General features: G+C 55.6%; 1 protein-coding gene across 1 annotated transcript; it reads left to right on the top strand.

Annotated features, from left to right (window-relative positions):
* Window positions 1-5,435: 5,435 nt before the first annotated feature.
* On the top strand, window positions 5,436-17,786 carry IGFBP4 (insulin like growth factor binding protein 4). The gene is made up of 4 exons (XM_030839982.3): window positions 5,436-6,061; window positions 13,302-13,459; window positions 14,221-14,355; window positions 16,587-17,786. The coding sequence occupies exons 1-4, from the start codon at window positions 5,713-5,715 to the stop codon at window positions 16,719-16,721; spliced, it is 777 nt and encodes a 258-aa protein (XP_030695842.1). The 5' UTR covers window positions 5,436-5,712; the 3' UTR covers window positions 16,722-17,786.
* Window positions 17,787-18,229: the final 443 nt, after the last annotated feature.

Here is an 18,229-nt window from a genome sequence, read left to right as displayed (position 1 = left end):
GAGTGCTGGGATCTCTCTGGAACCCAGGCCCTGTCTCTTGGGTTTTACTGACTCTGAGGACTCCTCTGTGGGGTCTCTAATCCTAGAGCTCTTTTGGGGGCGATTCTGTGGGGTCAGCAGTCCCTTGGTAGAGTCTCTTTGGGATTTTCTAAGGGGTAGGTAGCACTCTTTCTCCAGGGCCAAGGGAGTAAGAGGCAGGGTTTGGAGTCTTCCAGGGAGTGTGTGGAAAGGACTTGGGGTCTGCTCTGATTCTGAGCTTCTGAGCTATCAGGCCAAGAGGCACCTGGCAAGCAGACACCTTGCTCTTAACAGGTGTCAGGGGAGGCAGGGAGGATGATTTTCCCACCCTAACATCTGTCTCTCCTGGCCCGGAGTTGCCTCTGTGTCTCTACTTTTGCAAGTGTCTTCTGAATAGATTCGCCCAGGTAGCATCTGCTTTTTCTCCCCCGCCCACTGCCCCCATCTCCACCTTCCCTGAGTCTCGAACCCGTGGCTTGCTGGCGATGCTCTGGCAGCAGGGGTAGCATGGCACAGGGGGCTAAGTCTGCAGCAGGCAGTAACTGTATCTCGCTTACATCTTGGCTGGATTACTTACTCGCTGTGTGCCTTTGGGAGAGCCTTATCACGTCTCTGGGTGGTGACAGAGCTCTCAAAGAGCCCAGCATCATTCACTCGGCTCATCTGCTGTGCAGGCTTTGAGCAATGAGACAGAGATTTTGCCAGTGCCAGTAAGCCTGGAAACAGTGCAAACTCTGGAGGGTTGGAAGCCATGCCAACACTGGGCCTAGGACCATGTAAAAGAACTCCAGAGGTTCTAGATTCCTAGACTGCTCCAGCTGGAAAGGACTTCACAATTCAATGAGCTCCCCTCCCCCCATTTTACAGGTGGTAAAACTGAAGCCGAGGAAGGGCAAGTGGCCACAAAGCTCGCAAGCAGCAGAGCAGGATGGACTGGAGATATGAAACTGGATCCCGGCCAGCCCAACGGCAGATGGGCTCTCCTTTCCCCACTCTCTCCCCTGCCTGGGTGTTCACTTCTGGAGCTGCATGACCTGCGGGAAGGACTCAGGCTCTGTCCTCTGGACCAGACCTCCCTCTGTGCTGTGGAGTCTTTGTGGAGATCCTTGCTCTCCTGATCTGGTCTCGCCAAGTGTGGGGCCCAGGTGGGCAAGGAGGCAGCCATACTGAGATGCCATTGCTCAGCCGACACCTGGGGCGACTACGAAGGATGTTGTATCGGGGGCTTGGACATCAGCCAACATGGAGGGAAGCTGAGCTCCCTATTTGGTGTGGGCACAGTGGACAGTGCAGGACAGCCAGACAGGGGCTGGGAAGCCAAAGTTATGGGGAGGCCTGGGGCCCCGTCCCACATCAATGTCCCCTCTGCTCTGATTAGCCTGCACGCTGCACCGTAGTCTTTTGCTCCCAGCATTTGTTTACAATGCTTCCGACCAGCTGTTTTGGAAGGCAGTAAATCATAAGGGTTAATCACACAGACCCTGGAGCCAGGCTGCCTGGGTTCACATCCCTGATCTTCCACTTACTTGCTGTGTGACCTTGAGTAAGTTACATACCTCTCTGTGCCTCACCTTCCCTATCTTAAAAAGGGGATAATTAGAGTGACTAACTACTTCATGAGGTTGTTGTGAAGGGGACATAGTGAAGCACTCAGAACATGTCCAGTGTGAGGTCCACGCTCATTAAATGTTAATCTTCATCATTATGTACACTTTGCCTACTCCATCCTATGAGATGCTCCCTGGGGCAAGCCCATCAGATCGGGGGTTTCCCTGAGGACAGGACTGTGTCTTTCCCTTGGGAATAGAGCTCTTTTTCTTATTGATTATCTAAGAAGCCCAGCTGGAGCCCAGTAGACATTTGATACTGACCTAACAAGGGAGCTAGTGAGGGTGTGGGGTGGAAGAGGCTGAAGGGAGCGAGGCTTTTCACCTCTCCATTAGGAGCATCTTCCTGGCCCCCCTGGGTGTCCAGGAGGTGAGGGACAGACAGGGATGCTGAGGGGAAGGAAGAGTTTCTTTTACCCGTAGAGCCCTGGGCTGGGGAAGACCACAGAGAAGGAGAACCAGGTTTCTGCCTCTGGGGGGCTCCCTGTCGTCAAATAGACAGCAGTCAGGTGGAGAAAACCAATACGCAGCATCTGCTTCTCATTCCTCGGGTTCCAAAGCCCTTTCTCTTCCATTATCTCACTTTTTCTTGCAATCATCCTGTGGGGCAAGCCCAATTATTCTCTCTCTCTCTCTCTCTTTTAACAGAGGATGAAAATGACCCTTCAAGACATTAAGTGTGTGTCCAAAGTCACAAAACTCTTTTTTTAAAAAATGGAAGTATAGTTAATTTACAAGGTTATGTTAGTTTCTGGTGAACAAAGCTCTTAAGTGGCTGTGCTGCTACTCGAACCCAGGTCCAGGGACTCCAAATCCCATGCCCTTTATATACAGCCTCTCGCAGACACCAGCAGGCCAGAGGAGGAGGAGATACTAAACCCAGTCCACCGGGAACTTCTGGTCTGGTGGGGGACACACAGATCCTGCCACCGAGGGATCTCCAGCCACGTGGAGAAGTTAGTTTCCACCAGGGAGGGACAGGAGGGAGCAAACATTTGGTGTCTACTGTTTGCTGGGTACTGCACGGGTCACTCTTTCTTTCTCTCTCTTCCCTCCCCACCCGTTTTTCTTTCTTACCATTTTCCAGGTAAGGACAGGAATAAAGACGCAGACGTAGAGAATGGACTTGAGGACACAGGGAGGGGGAAGGGTAAGCTGGGACGAAGTGAGACAGTGACATGGACTTACATATACTACCAAATGTAAGATAGATAGCTAGTGGGAAGCAGCCGTGTAGCACGGGGAGATCAACTCTGTGCTTTGTGACCACCTAGAGAGGTGGGATAGGGAGGGTGGGAGGGAGATGCCACAGGGAGGAGATATGGGGATATATGTATATGCATAGCTGATTCACTTTGTTATAAAGCAGAAACTAACACACCATTGTAAAGCAATTATACTCCAATAAAGATGTTAAAAAAAAAAAAAAGAAAACAAAAGTGAAGCTCAGTGAAGCTCAGAGAGTAACTTGTTTCAGGTTCCCCGGTGACCTTGGTGGCAAAACTGGGATAGAATCCAGGTTAGCCTGATGCTACCTGTGTTTGTTCCTCTAGCATGGAAGACCATTGGCTCAAGGGTCACCTCCTCCATGAAGTCTTTCCACGCCCTGGAGGTCGAACTGACCATTTGTGCCTCTGGCCCTCTGCCCCCTATAAACACCGCCAGGGCACCTGCACTTATTTTATTCACATGTCTGTCTCCCCTCACTAGGCAGTAAGCTCCCTGAGGGCGGACAGTGGTCTCAGCTGTGTCTGGATCCCCTGGATGTAGCACAAAGCCTGCACACAACAGGCGCTCAGTAAAGGTGGGTTGCATGAATGGTGGGGGGGCCTCCTCGTGTTCATTTTCCTGCCTCCCAGGAATTATCCTAGATGGTGATGGGGGTGAGCCCGAGGATGGATTGGGGGGGCTGCTGGGGTAGGAGTGTGGGCATCTGTCTCACCTGGAAACCTGTCCAGATTTCCTACACTCACCTGCATTCATGCTTCATCGCCAGTTCTGCCCTCCTTCCTCCATGTCCCAGTACCTTTATGCCTCCCAGGTCTGCGGTCTCTAGAAGACAAGTCTGGCATTGGGATCAGAACTATTCTTCCTGGTCCCATTTTATTCTCACAAGAGCTTCAAAAGCTAGGCTAGGTGGAGATGACTTACCTCCATTGCAGTTAGGGACATTCGAGCTCCAAGGGGTGGTGTCCAAGTTCACACAATAATTTTGTGGCAGAACTGGGTCCATTGATGGTGAAGGACGGGGAGGGGCCTGGGGGCAGTTTTCTGAATCAGGGACAGGCCAGGGTTCCCCCAGAGACTTGAGGATCCTGGTTCTCTTTACCCTTCTCCAAGGCAGATGGGGCAGAAGAGACCCCAGTAGCCCATGAGACGGCGCGGAGAGAATCCCAGAATCTTGTCCTCGGCCATAACTCCCCAGCCCTCCTGCAGTCTTTATGGTTGCCAGTAGGTGCCGTCAGTTTGCAACTTTTGGTTCTGCCCCTGCAGGTCCAGCTTCTAGCTCCTCTTCCTCCTCTCACCTGGACAGTCTGTACTTGCAGAAAGTAGGAGAAGGCCCAATCCCTGGGAGATTGAAAAAACCCCTGCCCTGGGAGAGGAAGCAGGAAGAGGGTCTCTGATCTGCACTTCAGCTTGGCTGCCCTGCAGCTCTCTAGGCCAAGCCAAACAAATCCACAGCAGGTCACCAGGTATGCCTGGACGGGCGCCGTTACCCTGAAATCAGCTCCAGGATAGCAGAAAGTTTTGTGGGGGAGGATGGGTAAACCCCGGGGGGACCTGGGAGACCACCTAGGAGAGGAGTCCCTTCTCCACATGCTACTCTAGAACCCCTCCTAATCCCAGCAAGACTGAGGCAAAGGGTAGGGGATACAGGCACCAACAGGATCTCACAGAGGGCCTAGCCACCCCTGACACTAGCCCAGATAGCTCTGCTGGGTGCATTAGAAAAAGGCACCCCTTTCTCAAAACGCTTGAGTGCCATCTGCTGGAAAGCAGTCACAACAGCTATACAAGTCTACGATGACTACGGGAGAAATGGTGCCCCCCGGAGTTGTGCAATGCACAATGCGCACTTGAGAGCGGCAATCTCCTCAGCTGATATCCCTCTGGGAGTGGGTCTGGGCAGTAAAGCAAACATCCAGGAAGGCGCAAGCGTCTTGGCACCTCCCTCTCCCGGTGCGAGTTCTGTTGATGCCATTCTGTGTAAGGCAGAGGGGACAGGGGCCCAAATGAACCCTGGGGAGATTGGGGGCAGGGGCAGGTTGGAAGGGGCAAGTGGGGAGAGAGCCTATCAACCTCTTAGGGCCATTAGGCCCTTCTGGGCCCCCTTTCCCCTCCTCACCAGACTTGGTCTCCAGCGGCTGAGACTGGAAGCACTGGAGTGGGGTGGGAAGGACTCTGGCCAGGGAGACTGAATCCCCGGAGCTGGGAGTCCGGGCTAGGAGGTCGCCGCGCTCTCAGTGCGGGGGGACTGCGGGGCCATCTCAGTGGGGTCCGGGGAGAATCCTCCCAGGTCGGGGGAGGGGGCCACGGAGCCGCCCCTTCGCTTTCGCTCGCCCTTCGCTGCCCTCCCGGGCTCCGGTTCAGAAGCGCTCTCGGCGCCTGCCGTGGCTTCCAAACTGCGCCGCCTTCTCCTGCGGCAGAAAAGGACTTTCAGATGTAGTAGCGGCGGCGGCAGCGGCAGCAGCGACGACTTAGGACAGCGCCCCCTCCCCCTAACCGCCGCCTCTCCTTCTCCCTCTCCCTGGGCCCCCCTCCCCTCCCCCTGCCCCCTCCCCCCTTCCCCCCCCCGGGAAGGCGCTGGGGGTGTGGCCAGGGGCCGGTATAAAGTCCGGGGGAGCCGGTCCCGGGCAGCAGCTTAGACCCCTGCCCCCCTACAGCCAGCCGCCTGGGCCGGGCCGAGGATGCGGCGCAGCGCCAGGCTCGCTCTCCTCCGGCCCGCTTGCTAACTTCCTCGGCTTCGTCCTTGTCCGCCAGCGGAGCCGCCCCGTGTCCCCGCGCCCTCCGGGTCGGGTCCTCCAGGCGCGCCGGGAGCTGCCTCTGTGTCCCCCGCTGTCCGCCCGTGCCCCGTCCTCGCCCGGTCATGCTGCCCCTGTGCCTCGTGGCCGCGCTGCTGCTGGCCGCCGGGCCCGGGCCGAGCCTGGGCGACGAAGCCATCCACTGCCCGCCCTGCTCCGAGGAGAAGCTGGCGCGCTGCCGCCCCCCCGTGGGCTGCGAGGAGCTGGTGCGAGAGCCGGGCTGCGGCTGTTGCGCCACTTGCGCCCTGGGCAAGGGGATGCCCTGCGGGGTGTACACCCCCCGCTGCGGCTCCGGCCTGCGCTGCTACCCGCCCCGGGGCGTGGAGAAGCCCCTGCACACGCTGGTACACGGGCAAGGCGTGTGTATGGAACTGGCAGAGATCGAGGCTATCCAGGAAAGCCTGCAGCCCTCTGGTAAGGTGCCCCAGCCCTTGCACGCCCTCCCTGGGGTCCTCCCCTCCCAGAAGCCCCTTCCCCATTCGGGTTGGCCTGAAAGGCTCTTGAAAATCCCCTGTGAGCTGAGCAGAAGGCAGGTATGTGGCAGGGCCCGACTGGCACGGGACAGGGTCAGCCAAGGAAACTGCTGTCAAGTCCCTAGCAGCCTGTTGCCACCATCAAAGAGGACTCTGTCCCATCCCTCCATCTCAGGGGTGTCTATTTGGGAAGAGAGGTCTCAGTGGTAGTCCTGGCTGCTGGGGCAAGAGTGGAAAATGAAGTGACCTGGCCCAGCCCACAGCCTGCAAGTGAGCAGTCTAGGGCCATATACCTGGAGGATGGGGTTGGTGGCAGTGGAGGCGTTCTGTTTCTGATCCAGGGACCTCCCCTCACCCTGGACACAAGTGGAGGCCCCAGGGGTCTGCGAAGCCAGGGCTCGGGCTTTTGACATTGAGGTGGGGTGGAGTGGGACATGTAAATTAGAGTGGCTTTGGTGGTGAGGGGCATCAGAGTGGCCCTTCCTCAAAGCCCCAGGCCGGCTCACCTAGCTTTTTGAGAGGTATTGGGAAGACAGGGGTCTCTGTGCCAGGCCTGGGCACCTCCTCCTGCCCTGGTACACAGGCACCCGGCTCCTTTCTCCTGGCAGGTGCCATTTGAGGTGGCGGAAGAGAAGCAAGTCTTGGCTCCCAGCCCAGAGCTGCAGAAACCTAACGGGACAGGCAGTAGAGAGCGGAGGGATGGGCGGTGGGGAGAGAGAGAGAGAAAGGGAGAGAGAGGTTTAGAAGGTCTTTGGCCCTAAACTCATTCTTACACTTTCTCTGTTTCTATTTCTCAGTGAGACTTTCAGTTTCTCCCTTATAGTCTTTCTGTCTCTCTCCTTCTTTCTCTTATTCTTTTGTTCTTTCCTGCTGCGTCTCTCAACCTCTAGTTTCACTAACAACATTCTCAGATTCTCCTTTCCTCAATATCTCCTGCCCGTTATGTTTCTTTCTCTTTATTCTATTCCTTTTCCTGTTTTTGTTGCCCTGCTTTGCTCACTTTCATCTCAGTCTCTTTCCGTTGCTCATTCTCTTGACTCTGTCACCGTTTCTCTTTCTGTCTTTGTTCCTGTCTTTCTCTGTTGCTTTCAGAATCTCTCTGTCTGCCTTTCTCTACCTCTGCCTCTGTTTCTTGTTCCCTCTCCGACTCTGTTTTGCTCTCCCTGGGCCTCTGTCTGTTTCTGTCTCTTTTCCTGGTGCTTGAAGCTTCCATTGTTGCAGTCCGGATGCTGGGACTCCGGCCCCAAGCTTCCTGCCCTGGGTCCCAGACCGCTCCACTTCCTCAATCCTCTGCAGCTTGTTAGCCAGAGGAGAGCAGGATGCAGGGAAAACAGGAAGGAGGTGGACCCCAGGGGTCTGGGCCTCGGGCCTCTCTGCCCTTCCTGCCCCTGGGCAGCGAGAGATAGGTCAGCAGAAAACATTCTAGGAGAAATGCCAGCCTGACACCCAGCACATCTGGGAAGCGGGGGTGGGGGGTTTCTGGGGGTGTAAGTCACTGATCCTGGGGCAGAGATGCCAGTGCTAGTGGGAGAAGAGGGGTACTGGTACAGGACCAGACTGGGAGTGAGGGCTGAGCCCTTGGGCTCCCCGGGTATAACGGGTTCCGTTTGCTTCGTACCTCCACCCTCCACCGGCCAGCGGGTATCTGGCACCAGATTAGGATGGCTGGTGAGCTCCTCCTCTCTCACCAACTTGAACGTGGGACAGAAGAGCCCTCAGTGGGTCTTGGGAACCCCGTCTTCCCTGGCTGGGTAGGAACACCCCGTCCTGAAGTGGAAGAAACTGTTCCCCTAGGAGCTGGGGAGGCATGGTGTGAACAGTTTGTGAGTGTCCTGTGAACATCGTGTACACCAGCCTCGAAAGGCAGCTTTAGGCCCCTTTTGGATTACAGGGCCCAAGGTCTCCTTGCCTTGGTCTCCACCCTTACAGTGCAGGCAGATATCGGGAGAGGGGAAGGGGAGGTCTGGGGGGCCCTGGGGAAACTAGGTACCTACTCAGCAAGCTGTGTCCATGCCCTCTTACCTCCCAATCTTCTCAGAAGTACCCCTGCCACGGCCCGGGCCACACTGCACTGCATGAAAGGCGCCTCCTAGAGTTGTGCAGTAGCCCTGCAGGGTGTCTGGTGAGACCAGGCGTCCAGGGCTCGGCCCCTCTCCCTGCTATCCTCCTGGGCCTTCCACTGTCGATAGGCTACTGTCCCTCCTGCATCCCAAAGCTTGGGCCTTCTTTTTTTTTTTTTTGCTGTATGCGGGCCTCTCACCGCCGCAGCCTCTCCCATTGCGGAGCACAGGCTCCGGACACGCAGGCTCAGCGGCCATGGCTCACAGGCCCAGCCGCTCTGCGGCATGTGGGATCCTCCCGGACCGGGGCACGAACCCGTGTCCCCTGCATCGGCAGGCGGACTCTCAACCACTGCGCCACCAGGGAAGCCCAAGGGCCTTCTTGCCTGGGGAATAGTTGGGCAGAGAGTTCAATCACGCTCTTCTTCCTGCCTTTTCCTCTTGGGGCTGGGCTTCAGCAGGAGACTGGGGAGAGCAGTCACTCAGCGTGCCCCCTCCCTCGGCCTGCTATGGTCCAGAGGCCCACTCTTTGCTCCTGGGGCAGGTCTCCCCCATCCCTCTCCCAGCTAACCCCCTCCCCCGTGCCCTCTGCCGTGACCCCCTGTCCCAGCTTTCCAAGCCAGAAAAGGTTGTGGATTAACACAGCTCAGGCCGCCAGAGGTGGGGGCGGGGTGGGACTCGTGTGTCAGAAGTCCACAATCCTGATTCAGTGTACTGACCCTCGACTTGTGGAATCTGGGGGAGTGGACAGTGGGAAGATTAGCGTTTGGACTGGGGAGATCCTAAACTGTGCTCTGGGTCCCTCTGGGACAGGGTTAGGGAACATGCAGGCTGGGTTAATTTTTAGTCAACACAGCAAATATTGTCCCCCCTACTTCAGTACTGGGAATCCAGTCATGTCATGGGAACAGGGCCTTCCCAGAAATTCTGTGCCTTGGGGGAGGGGGGAAGGGGGAGCATGGCTGCTTAACATTTTTTCTTTAGTTTTGGCATAGCCAGAATTATTGGTGCCTTGGGTATCAGGAGTCTTTCCATTTAAAGACATAGGAGCTGCAGAGATAAGTTCTTCTCCTTTCCTCTAGCCAGACTGCTTCTTTTCCTCATCTAGAAAAAGGGGGGACAGTGGGACCTATCTTGCAGGGCTGGGGCATCTGGCATGGAGGAAGAGTTCAATACTGGAGCAGTGATGAGGGTGGTGATGAAGAGGAAGCCGAATGGATTGAAGTTGAAGCTTAACTTCTCTGATGCTGGGGCTTTGGGGGACAGTAGGGCAAGTGAGCAAAGCTGGGGGGACATGCAGAGGAGTGGAGCGGGTAGGGTGGAAGGGCCAGCTGTCCTTCTCTGACTCCTTAGTCTGAGGCCAGCAGCATGGCACAAGGGTGAGGGGGACACCCCTTGAGCCAGACCTCAAAGGAAAGCCTGGTGCCCAGCATGGGTGGTCTTGGCTTCTCCAGCCAGAGTGCAGGGGAAGGAGGAAAAGGCCTTTGTTGTAGGGCGGGTGGGTGACCCTCCAGATCGTGTCTGGTTGGCTGGGCCCACCTACCTCACAGCCTCACCCTGGGCGTCTTGAGGGGAGTGGGGGCTGGAGTTGAAGGGAAATCATGAGGATGAAATCAGGCAGCAAGGAAGAGGAAATCTTCTAGCTTTGACCATGAACTTTGCAGCCATTGGTGGCAAAGCTGTGAAACCTCTTCTTTCTCTGGGTCCCTGCCCTTCCTCTGTGGCTGGAGCAAAGACCAAGGTCTCCCCTGTGGCTGGATGTCGTTGGCCTAGCTCCAGCGGGGCAAGAGGAGGTGACCTGGCCTACCTTGGAAGCCCCGCCTCCCAAACAAGCCTTTCAGATGTCGGGAGGTCCGACCTTTGGTGGGGGGCGGGCAGGTTTGACTCGGCTCCCGCGCAGAGGGGAACCCACCAGGATTGCGATTTTTCCAGAGGGTGCCACCTGGGTGCGCAGCACGAGAAGGATGGACCCCCTGCATGAGCAGGGAAGTAGCAAGAATTTCGCCAGTTTTAGAGATGGGGAGGTGAACGTTCTTTTTAGAGACTCAGGGCTATGACCCTCACCCTCCCAAGCCTAGTGCCTAGGGTGGATCCTGGGGTGGGGTCTCAGTCTGCCAGTTAAACAAGACTGGGCAAAAAGAAGTTACAGATTAAGTGGAAAGTCAACAGCCGGGGTGCAGTCACTGTGCTGTGGCCAGGGCAGGGTCAGGGCGCCTGGGTGCATGTGGGTGTGCACGCGTGGACCAGTGTGTGTCTGGACACGTGATTGTTTGTGTATGTTTGTGATCCTTGAGTCCCAGCCTGTCTGTGTCTGAGTTGGCAGACAGGGACATGGTCCGCGTACCCCTGCCCCTGAGAGAGGCAGTACGGAGCCACTCTCCCTGCCGGCCGTGTTCTACTCTAAGCTGAGATACAAGCCGCAGCTAAGTGTGCTGGGTGGTGGGGAAACCAAGGTGGGGGAGGCCGGGCAGGCTGCCTGCTGCTGTGCCCCATGTGACGGGAGCCCTGCTGATACAAGAACGTGAGCTATGTTTCCAAGCTCGCCCTATGCCCTGCGCGTCCCCGGGGTTCAGCGAGTGGACCCAGTTGTCTTCCTTCATGGCACGTCCTAAATTAAGGGATGATCATTCCAAATATCCTTTAATAATCCCCCATGTAGCACAGGGAGATCAGCTCGGTGCTTTGTGTCCACCTAGAGGGGTGGGATAGGGAGGGTGAGAGGGAGAGGCAAGAGGGAGGAGATATGGGGATATATGTATACGTATAGCTGATTCACTTTGTTATAGAGCAGAAACTAACACACCATTGTAAAGCAATTATACTCGAATAAAGATGTAAAAAAAAAAAAATCCCTCCCCCGAGTGTTTTTGTGAACTTGACTCATAGAAACACAATGTTGGAAAGTAGTCGAATTTCTACGGCATATCTCTCCAGATCCTTGAGACCTCTGCCACCCTGACGTGCCACACCTCCAGGGCAGAACTCTATCTCCTGAGGCAGCCCCATGCATTAGAAAACTCTTCCTAGGGAACCTAAGAACATCTGGCCACTTACCAAGAGGGACAAGTGTCACTGTGCACAGCCGTGCTTTCCTTTATGGTCATGAAAGGAATGCAAACTCGAAGGAAGAACAACAAAACCTTTCCGGTTGAAGGGGGCCCTCAAGGTAGTGTCGTGGGTTGTGTCAAATGAGCCCCTGGGATCCTTAGAGCCTTTCCAGGTAGAATGGTGGCCCCTTTGTTCTAAGCTCGCTCCGCTTCTGTGGTTCCAAGACAAATCTCTTAATTCTTTTAGGTCTTCTATTTGCTTTCTCTCCAATCCCCAGCTCCAGCCTACACACCTGCAGTGCTGTGACCCCATCCACTAGTCTTGTGGCTTTGGGCAAGGCGGACGCAGTGATGGCGGGGGGTGGTCACTGGCCAGCCTGGGCCTTCTTAGCCAGAAGCTTCCTTGGGAAGGTCTTCAGGGAAGAGCTTGGATCTCAGGTCTTCTCTCTGGTTCCTGCCTGGGGGCTTGGGGTCTATCTTCCTATGGCCCCCTTTGCACAATCCTGGTCTTCTGAAATTGATCTGCCCCTTCTTTTGCTGCCCACACCAGCTGGGAAATCTTGCTGTCGTGGCTTCTCCTTGGTTGACCTCCGGGAACTTGATCTTTTGGGACAGAAGTCCCCTCCAGACTGTCCTTCTTGGGATGTTAAATGGGCAGAAGGAGGGATTATATCTCTCTGCTTCATTTATTCCTTCCCTCCGTTGCTTTTCTCTAAGCCAGCCCTGCATCAGTGACAAAACCTCTTCCCATCCTCGGTGACTGAATTTTAGACATAACCTTTGGTGTGGAATCTTGACAAAGACTTTCTGGGGGTCTAGATTCCTCCTGGCCTGGTTTCCCTTTATCCACGTGCTTCCCCCTGGACCCCCAGAACTAGGAGAATAAAAAGAGAACTAACCCCCCAACTAACTTTGGCTCGGCAGAAAAATACCATTTAACCCAGAGGCAGCTCTGGGACCGCTGCCATCATGGAGGAACCTGCTAACTCCTCAGGAAAAAAAACCCTGATGCAAACCAGATGTAACCTTCTGTCCTGCTGCCAACATCTGGAATGCTGGCAGGGGCTCTGCACTCAGGCCGGCAGCAAGTTGCCAAACCCGAGCATTTCAGAGGTGGCTCTGATCTGCAGAGGGATCTTGCGATCTCTTTGTCCAGCTCAGCCCTGTGTTCTGGTTTTGGCCGCCTGGATGGAGGAGCAGCGGTTACAATTCTGGGACTTCTGGATGGGGTCTTTCTGGAGTTCGGATAGAGCCTTTAGGAGAGCCCAGGGAAAGCGCGGTGGTTCAGCCTCACCACCCCCATCTCCGCGTCCCCGGTGCCCTGGCTCTGGGCAACAGATGTGCACTTTGGATGGGGTCTGAAATGTAAGGACGGGAGACTTTGGGGTGGGGGTGGGGGCTGAAGGGATGTGTGAGGGTGTTCTCTTGGTCCTGGAGCCACACAGCGTCTCAGACACACGCACACACACACACACACACACTCTCACATGCAGGCATACACACCCACTCCCACTTCTCCTGTGCAGCCAATGGAGAGAGTTTTTGGGCCAGATTTCTCATCACTCATGGAAACTTTGATTCTGGCCATTTGGAAGAGGGTCAGCAGAGCCGACAGCCCTGGGGATCCCCTGGCTGGCTCAGCGAGATGCTGAAAAGAGTAGGAAAGGAGAGAGGAAGAAAGAGCAGACCGGGAGGGGGATGGTAGGAAGAACTGAATGCAAGGGGGATGAGATTCGGTGTGGGGCCCCCTGCCTGCCTGAGACCTCCCTGCAGGGCCCAGGGGACCCTCCTGCTGTCTGGGCAGCTGCAGCTGGTGACTCATCTGAGGGCTGGACTGGGTGGAGTGAGGGACAAATCAAGGACTTCAAGAGGAATATTCTCCTGAGGAGATCCTGGGGAGTGGGGAAGAAACCGGGGTGCTGCTTTCATTTCTTCGCGCCCCCCAGAGCCCCTGCTCTTCCCCAGCGCCAGGCTGGAGAATCCCTAAGAAGGAGAAAGCAGGTGGGAGGCTGGGTTGCTGTGCTGCCTTGTCCTTTCCCATCGCTGACCTTTCCCCATGTTGGCCTGATTGCAGACAAGGACGAGGGTGATCACCCCAATAACAGCTTCAGCCCCTGCAGCGCCCATGACCGCAGGTGCCTGCAGAAGCACTTCGCCAAAATTCGAGACCGGAGCACCAGTGGGGGCAAGATGAAGGTCATCGGGGTCCCTCGGGAGGAAGCCCGGCCTGTGGTGAGGATCTCTGACCAAATGCTCACGTGCGTAGGCACACACACCACCACCATCACCAGATCTGGACAATGTCCATTCAGCAAACATCCTTTAGATGTCTGCTGTGTGCGAGATGTACCTAGTATGCGTCATCAGGACCCAGGAAGTCCTCACTTCTCTTCTTGAAATTCCTTTCCTGCCCACCAGTTCTAGACACTGGGATAGCTGAAGTTATCGTTAAACACTGAGACGCTTCCGTACTGGTTGGTGAACAGCAGTGGCCCCAAGCCTCCTGATGTTTCTGGCCCTTCCCAGGGAGTCCCCACCCCAGAGCTTCTCAGGAGCTAAAGGGTTCATGCTGGCCGTAGCAGGGAGCCTTGGGACCCTGCTCCAGGGTCTGGCTAATGTCCTTTCTGACGGGTGTTTCTGATGGATCTATGCCTGGGTCTTACAAGTTGTTAATTATATGATTTCATCCGTCACTCCTGTTTAGAAATCATCCCCTTCCTGTCCTTCACCATAGATTTCCTTTCCCCACAAGGTCCCTTCACATCATAGCCCTCCTTTTTAGAAGCCCTTTGGCTCAAGGCCCTCTCTTCAATGTCCCTCTGTTCTGCCCGCCAGTGTCCCCTGAGCCCGAGCTCCTTTTACCTCGTTGGGCCCTGCTCAGCTTCCAGGCCTTAACCCTCCTTTCAGAGCCCGCAGTCCTGATTTGACCCCCAGCCCCGGTCCTCCTGCCTCTCTCCCTTCTGCTGAGCAGTTTCATCCTCCCCCTCCTCCAGCCCCAGGGCTCCTGCCAGAGTGAGCTGCACCGGGCCCTGGAGCGGCTGGCCGCCTCGCAGAGCCGCACCCACGAGGACCTCTACATCATCCCCATTCCCAACTGCGACCGCAACGGCAACTTCCACCCCAAGCAGGTGGGTCTCCATCTCGGCCGACTTGGCCCGGCCTCAGCTCCAGGACGTCCAGGATGGAGGTCTCAGGAAGGGGGGAGCTCCTCAACCCAAACCTAACCCCTTGGACCCTCCCCAAACCCTCCCCCAGCCTCAGGACCTCAGCTCATTTTGCAGATGAGGAGACTGAGGCCCAGGGAGGGGTAGAGGCCGGCCCAGAGTCATGGAGCGAGTTAAAGGTAGACCAGTTACCCTGCCTCCCCGTCCAGGCTTATTTCTATGACCTCTGTAGTCACCATCTGTGATGCAGACCTGGCACTCCTGCCAACCTCTGCCTCCAACCCTCTCTCACTCTCCTTCCTCCATTCCTGTGAGTTCTCCTTTGTCCCTGGATGTCTGAGGTTTCCACGTGTGGCCTGTGGGATCTTAGTTCCCTGGCCAGGGATCGAGCCCAGGCCCTCGCAGTGAAAGCGTGAAGTCCTAACCACCGGACTGCCAGGGAACTCCTCATGGCTGCGGTTTCATCTGGGAATGGAGGGGTTAGGTCTTGAAGAGTTGAGGAGGAAACTCAGCCTGCCCCTTCCCCCAGGCTGAGCCGCCAAACCACCTGGGGTTCAGCCAGGCTGGAGGTGAAGCCAGACCTGACGGCTGGAGACGGGCACTTTGGGTGCAGCAGAGGAAGGACAAGGCAGGAGACAAGACAGGAATGCAGAAACCTCTGTACCTCCTTACGCCCTTGGAACATGGGCTCTTCTGACAAGCCCCCAGGACGCTGGGATGGTCAACGAGGTTGGCCTGCTCCAGCCCCATCTCTGGCCTGTCTCAGTCGGGCTCACTCGGAAGGGTGGCATATCTGGGCAGGACACTGGGTGGCGTGCCTCGTGCTGGGTGTGGCCTGGATCTCCTCCAGCCCTTGTGGGTGTAGGCACACACGTCCTCCCACTCCGTGCTCTACAGACGAATCCACAAGGTGGACCACCACTCAGCCAGAAGGGGCCTAGCTAGGAGGAGAAAGGCTGCCCCCGAGTCCGCACACCCCAGGATGGCATGAGGAGGTTATGAAGAGGTGTGCAATGGAGGAGGACCACAAAGGTCTCCCTGCCAAACCAACGCCAAACCTCCCTCCAGCCTTTATCCCAATACCAATTTTATCCTTGTCCCAATTTTTCTTTTTCCTTTTTTTTTGACCACGCCGTGTGGCTTGTGGGATCTCAGTTCCCCAACCTGGGCCCTCTGGCAGTGAAAGCAGAGTCCTAATCACTGGACCGCCAGGGAATTCCCCCTTGTTCCAATTTTTTAAAACTCCCCCCCCCGCGTTAAAAAAATCAATAGACTTTATTTTTTAGAGCAGTTTTAAGTTTACAGAAAAACCGAGCAGGAAGTACGGCGTTCCCATCTACTTACCCACCCCCAGCCTCTCCTATTAACATGAGTGTGGTACATTTTTTACAACTGAGGAACTAAGATTGATCATTAGTTATTAACTAAAGTCCATAGTTTACGTTAGGGTTCACTCTTTGTGTTATACACGTTTATGTGTTTCCTTCCCCCCGGTTTTTATCCCACTGAAAATTCTGACACTTGACCCTTTATCTTCAGGCCAATTCTGACCCTTGAGACAACCTTCACTCCAACTCTAACCCCGACTCTGAAATACACCTTTACCCCCTACTTTTCCTCCTCCCCCGTCTAATCCCGACCCAACCTTTAGCCCAACTGCTTTCATTGTTCTGACCTTGACCTCTGTCTCTATCCCAATTCCGTTTCTGACCTGGGCTCTAAGCCTCACCCCACTCAAGTTTGAGTCATAATTCCCAGTTCAACTGCAACTCTCATGCTGATCCTACGCTAACTTCAATGTGGATAATCACAGTCTTAACCGTAATCCTATTCTTAGAGTCCCAACACAATCAGAGCCCAAACTAAAACACAATCAGAGCCCAAATTAAAGACTTCTCCAACCTGAACCCTAGCCTTTCAAATCCAGCTGCACCTTTCAGCTCCACGGATCCAGTCTCCCCTCCAGGTAGAGGCTACAGAACTGCCTCAGGACCCTGGCTTCGGGACCTTCTGCACCAAAACTGTCTGGACCTTTCCTTCTCGGCCAACTTTACTCCAGTGAGCTCAGGGGACCCATGTTCAAGAGAGCCTGTGCCCTCAGGAGTCCATCTTGGAGCCACTGTCTGACTTGGGGGCTGGGCTGGGACCGGGGCCAGCTGCCTGAGATCTGACCTGTCACACCCTTGTCTTGGCAGTGCCACCCGGCCCTGGATGGGCAGCGCGGCAAGTGCTGGTGTGTGGACCGGAAGACGGGAGTGAAGCTTCCGGGGGGCCTGGAGCCGAAGGGGGAGCTGGACTGCCATCAGTTGGCTGACAGCTTCCGCGAGTGAGCCCTGTCAGCAGGCGGGGGGCTCCCTGCTCCCTGCTGCCCCCTCCCCTGGAGGCTGCAGAGCTGACCTGGAGCCTGGGTCTGAGTCCTGGCCCTGCTTCTGGCCCAGAAGTTTCCCTTGGGGTGTGTTTGTGTGTGTGCGTGTGTGCTTATGAGCATGGGTGTGCCCTTGGGGTGAGCCGAAGCCTAGGGGTGTCCTTTGGGCTTAGATAGCCTGAGAGAGCCCTGGTATGTTTCCAAATTGATCCTGGATTCATTCAGCCCTTCCGCCATCTATAAACACTTCTTGACCACATACTACATGTCAGCTGTAGTGTTCAGCCCTGCGGGCTCTTATTTTGACTCCCTCTGATTTAGACATGTGAGGCCACCCTCCTGTAAGGTGAGCACAAGTCAGTAGGAGAAGAAAAGTCCCAGTTCCATAATGAGGGGAGGAAAATAGACATGTACCTTGACCGTTGTCCCTCCCGTCAAACTAGTCAGAGGGTGGAGGCCATAGGGAAAGTGTGGGGTAGCAGATGACTCAGTGGTTAGGAGACCGACTGAGACCCAATTCCAAAGCTAAAGCCTGCCAGGCTCCCCTTTACTCCCCCCCAGGTCCCTCCAGGGGGAAGGACCTGCAGGGACAAGCCCACCTTAGCTTTGTTGCTTGGCAACTGAGACCCTGCTTTGGGGGAGGGAAGAGGTCAGCGGAAGGCCTGCAGGACAGAGGGCTGGGGAGGTGGGGCCCATCTCTGAGCAGTCAGGGGAGGAGGAAAGAATGCACATCTGGACTGCATGTGCCTGATGGAGAAAGGAAACCACATGCTGGGAGGTGAGGGCCTTACCTGGGGTCCTGCTTCCTCCCCCATTTGTGGTCACAGCCAGGAAGTCACCAGGATGACTCCATCCTTCAGTGGCTCACTGTCTGTGGCTCTGCCTCCCTCCCCACACCTCCTTCCCTGGACCTTCCTCCCCGATATTTCCCTACCCACTGGGCATTTTCTGGCTTGACTGGATGGAAAGAGACTTAGGAACCTACCAGTTGGCCATGATGTCTTGTCTATTTTTTTTTTTTTTTTTTTTTTTTTTTTAACAAAACAGAACAAAACCAAAAAAACCGTAGACAATGGTGTTCGGTTGATTTATTTACAATTAAGAGACAGGGATGCACCAGGGGTGGGGAGAACTGTCTTACATGGTAAAAGGACTGCAAAGGGTCAGCCAATTCACCCTCCTCTTCCTTGCAGCTTCTTCCTGGGGAGCCTCTCCGTCCCCAGAGGCTGTGCTGTCTGTGTTCAGACTCCTGGTGGGCCAGTAATGGCTTCTGAAGGGAGGGAGCAAGCTGGCCAGCCCTGCTGGGCCAGAGCCATTTCTGGGATCAGCTGGTGTGTGAAGCGGGGGCATTTCCTAGGGCATCAGGCAGACTGGGTTCGCGTCTGGATTTGATTTATCGATTTAGTGAGGGGAGGTACTGCCCTGAAGCTAGGGAAAGGGGGTAAGCTCTCCAACACATTCCACAGCTCTGAC

This window comes from Globicephala melas, chromosome 20, assembly GCF_963455315.2.
Source record: "Globicephala melas chromosome 20, mGloMel1.2, whole genome shotgun sequence".
Lineage (NCBI taxonomy): Eukaryota > Metazoa > Chordata > Mammalia > Artiodactyla > Delphinidae > Globicephala > Globicephala melas.
This window is presented reverse-complemented; position numbering and strand designations above follow the sequence as displayed.

Bases quoted from the DNA above. Each gene is read 5' to 3' on its own strand.
- IGFBP4 (XM_030839982.3), top strand. From the start codon at position 5,713: ATGCTGCCCCTGTGCCTCGTGGCCGCGCTGCTGCTGGCCGCCGGGCCC. The intron at 13,460-14,220 runs GTGAGGATCTCT...CCCCTCCTCCAG, and splicing joins GGGAGGAAGCCCGGCCTGTG to CCCCAGGGCTCCTGCCAGAG. The intron at 14,356-16,586 runs GTGGGTCTCCAT...TTGTCTTGGCAG, and splicing joins GCAACTTCCACCCCAAGCAG to TGCCACCCGGCCCTGGATGG.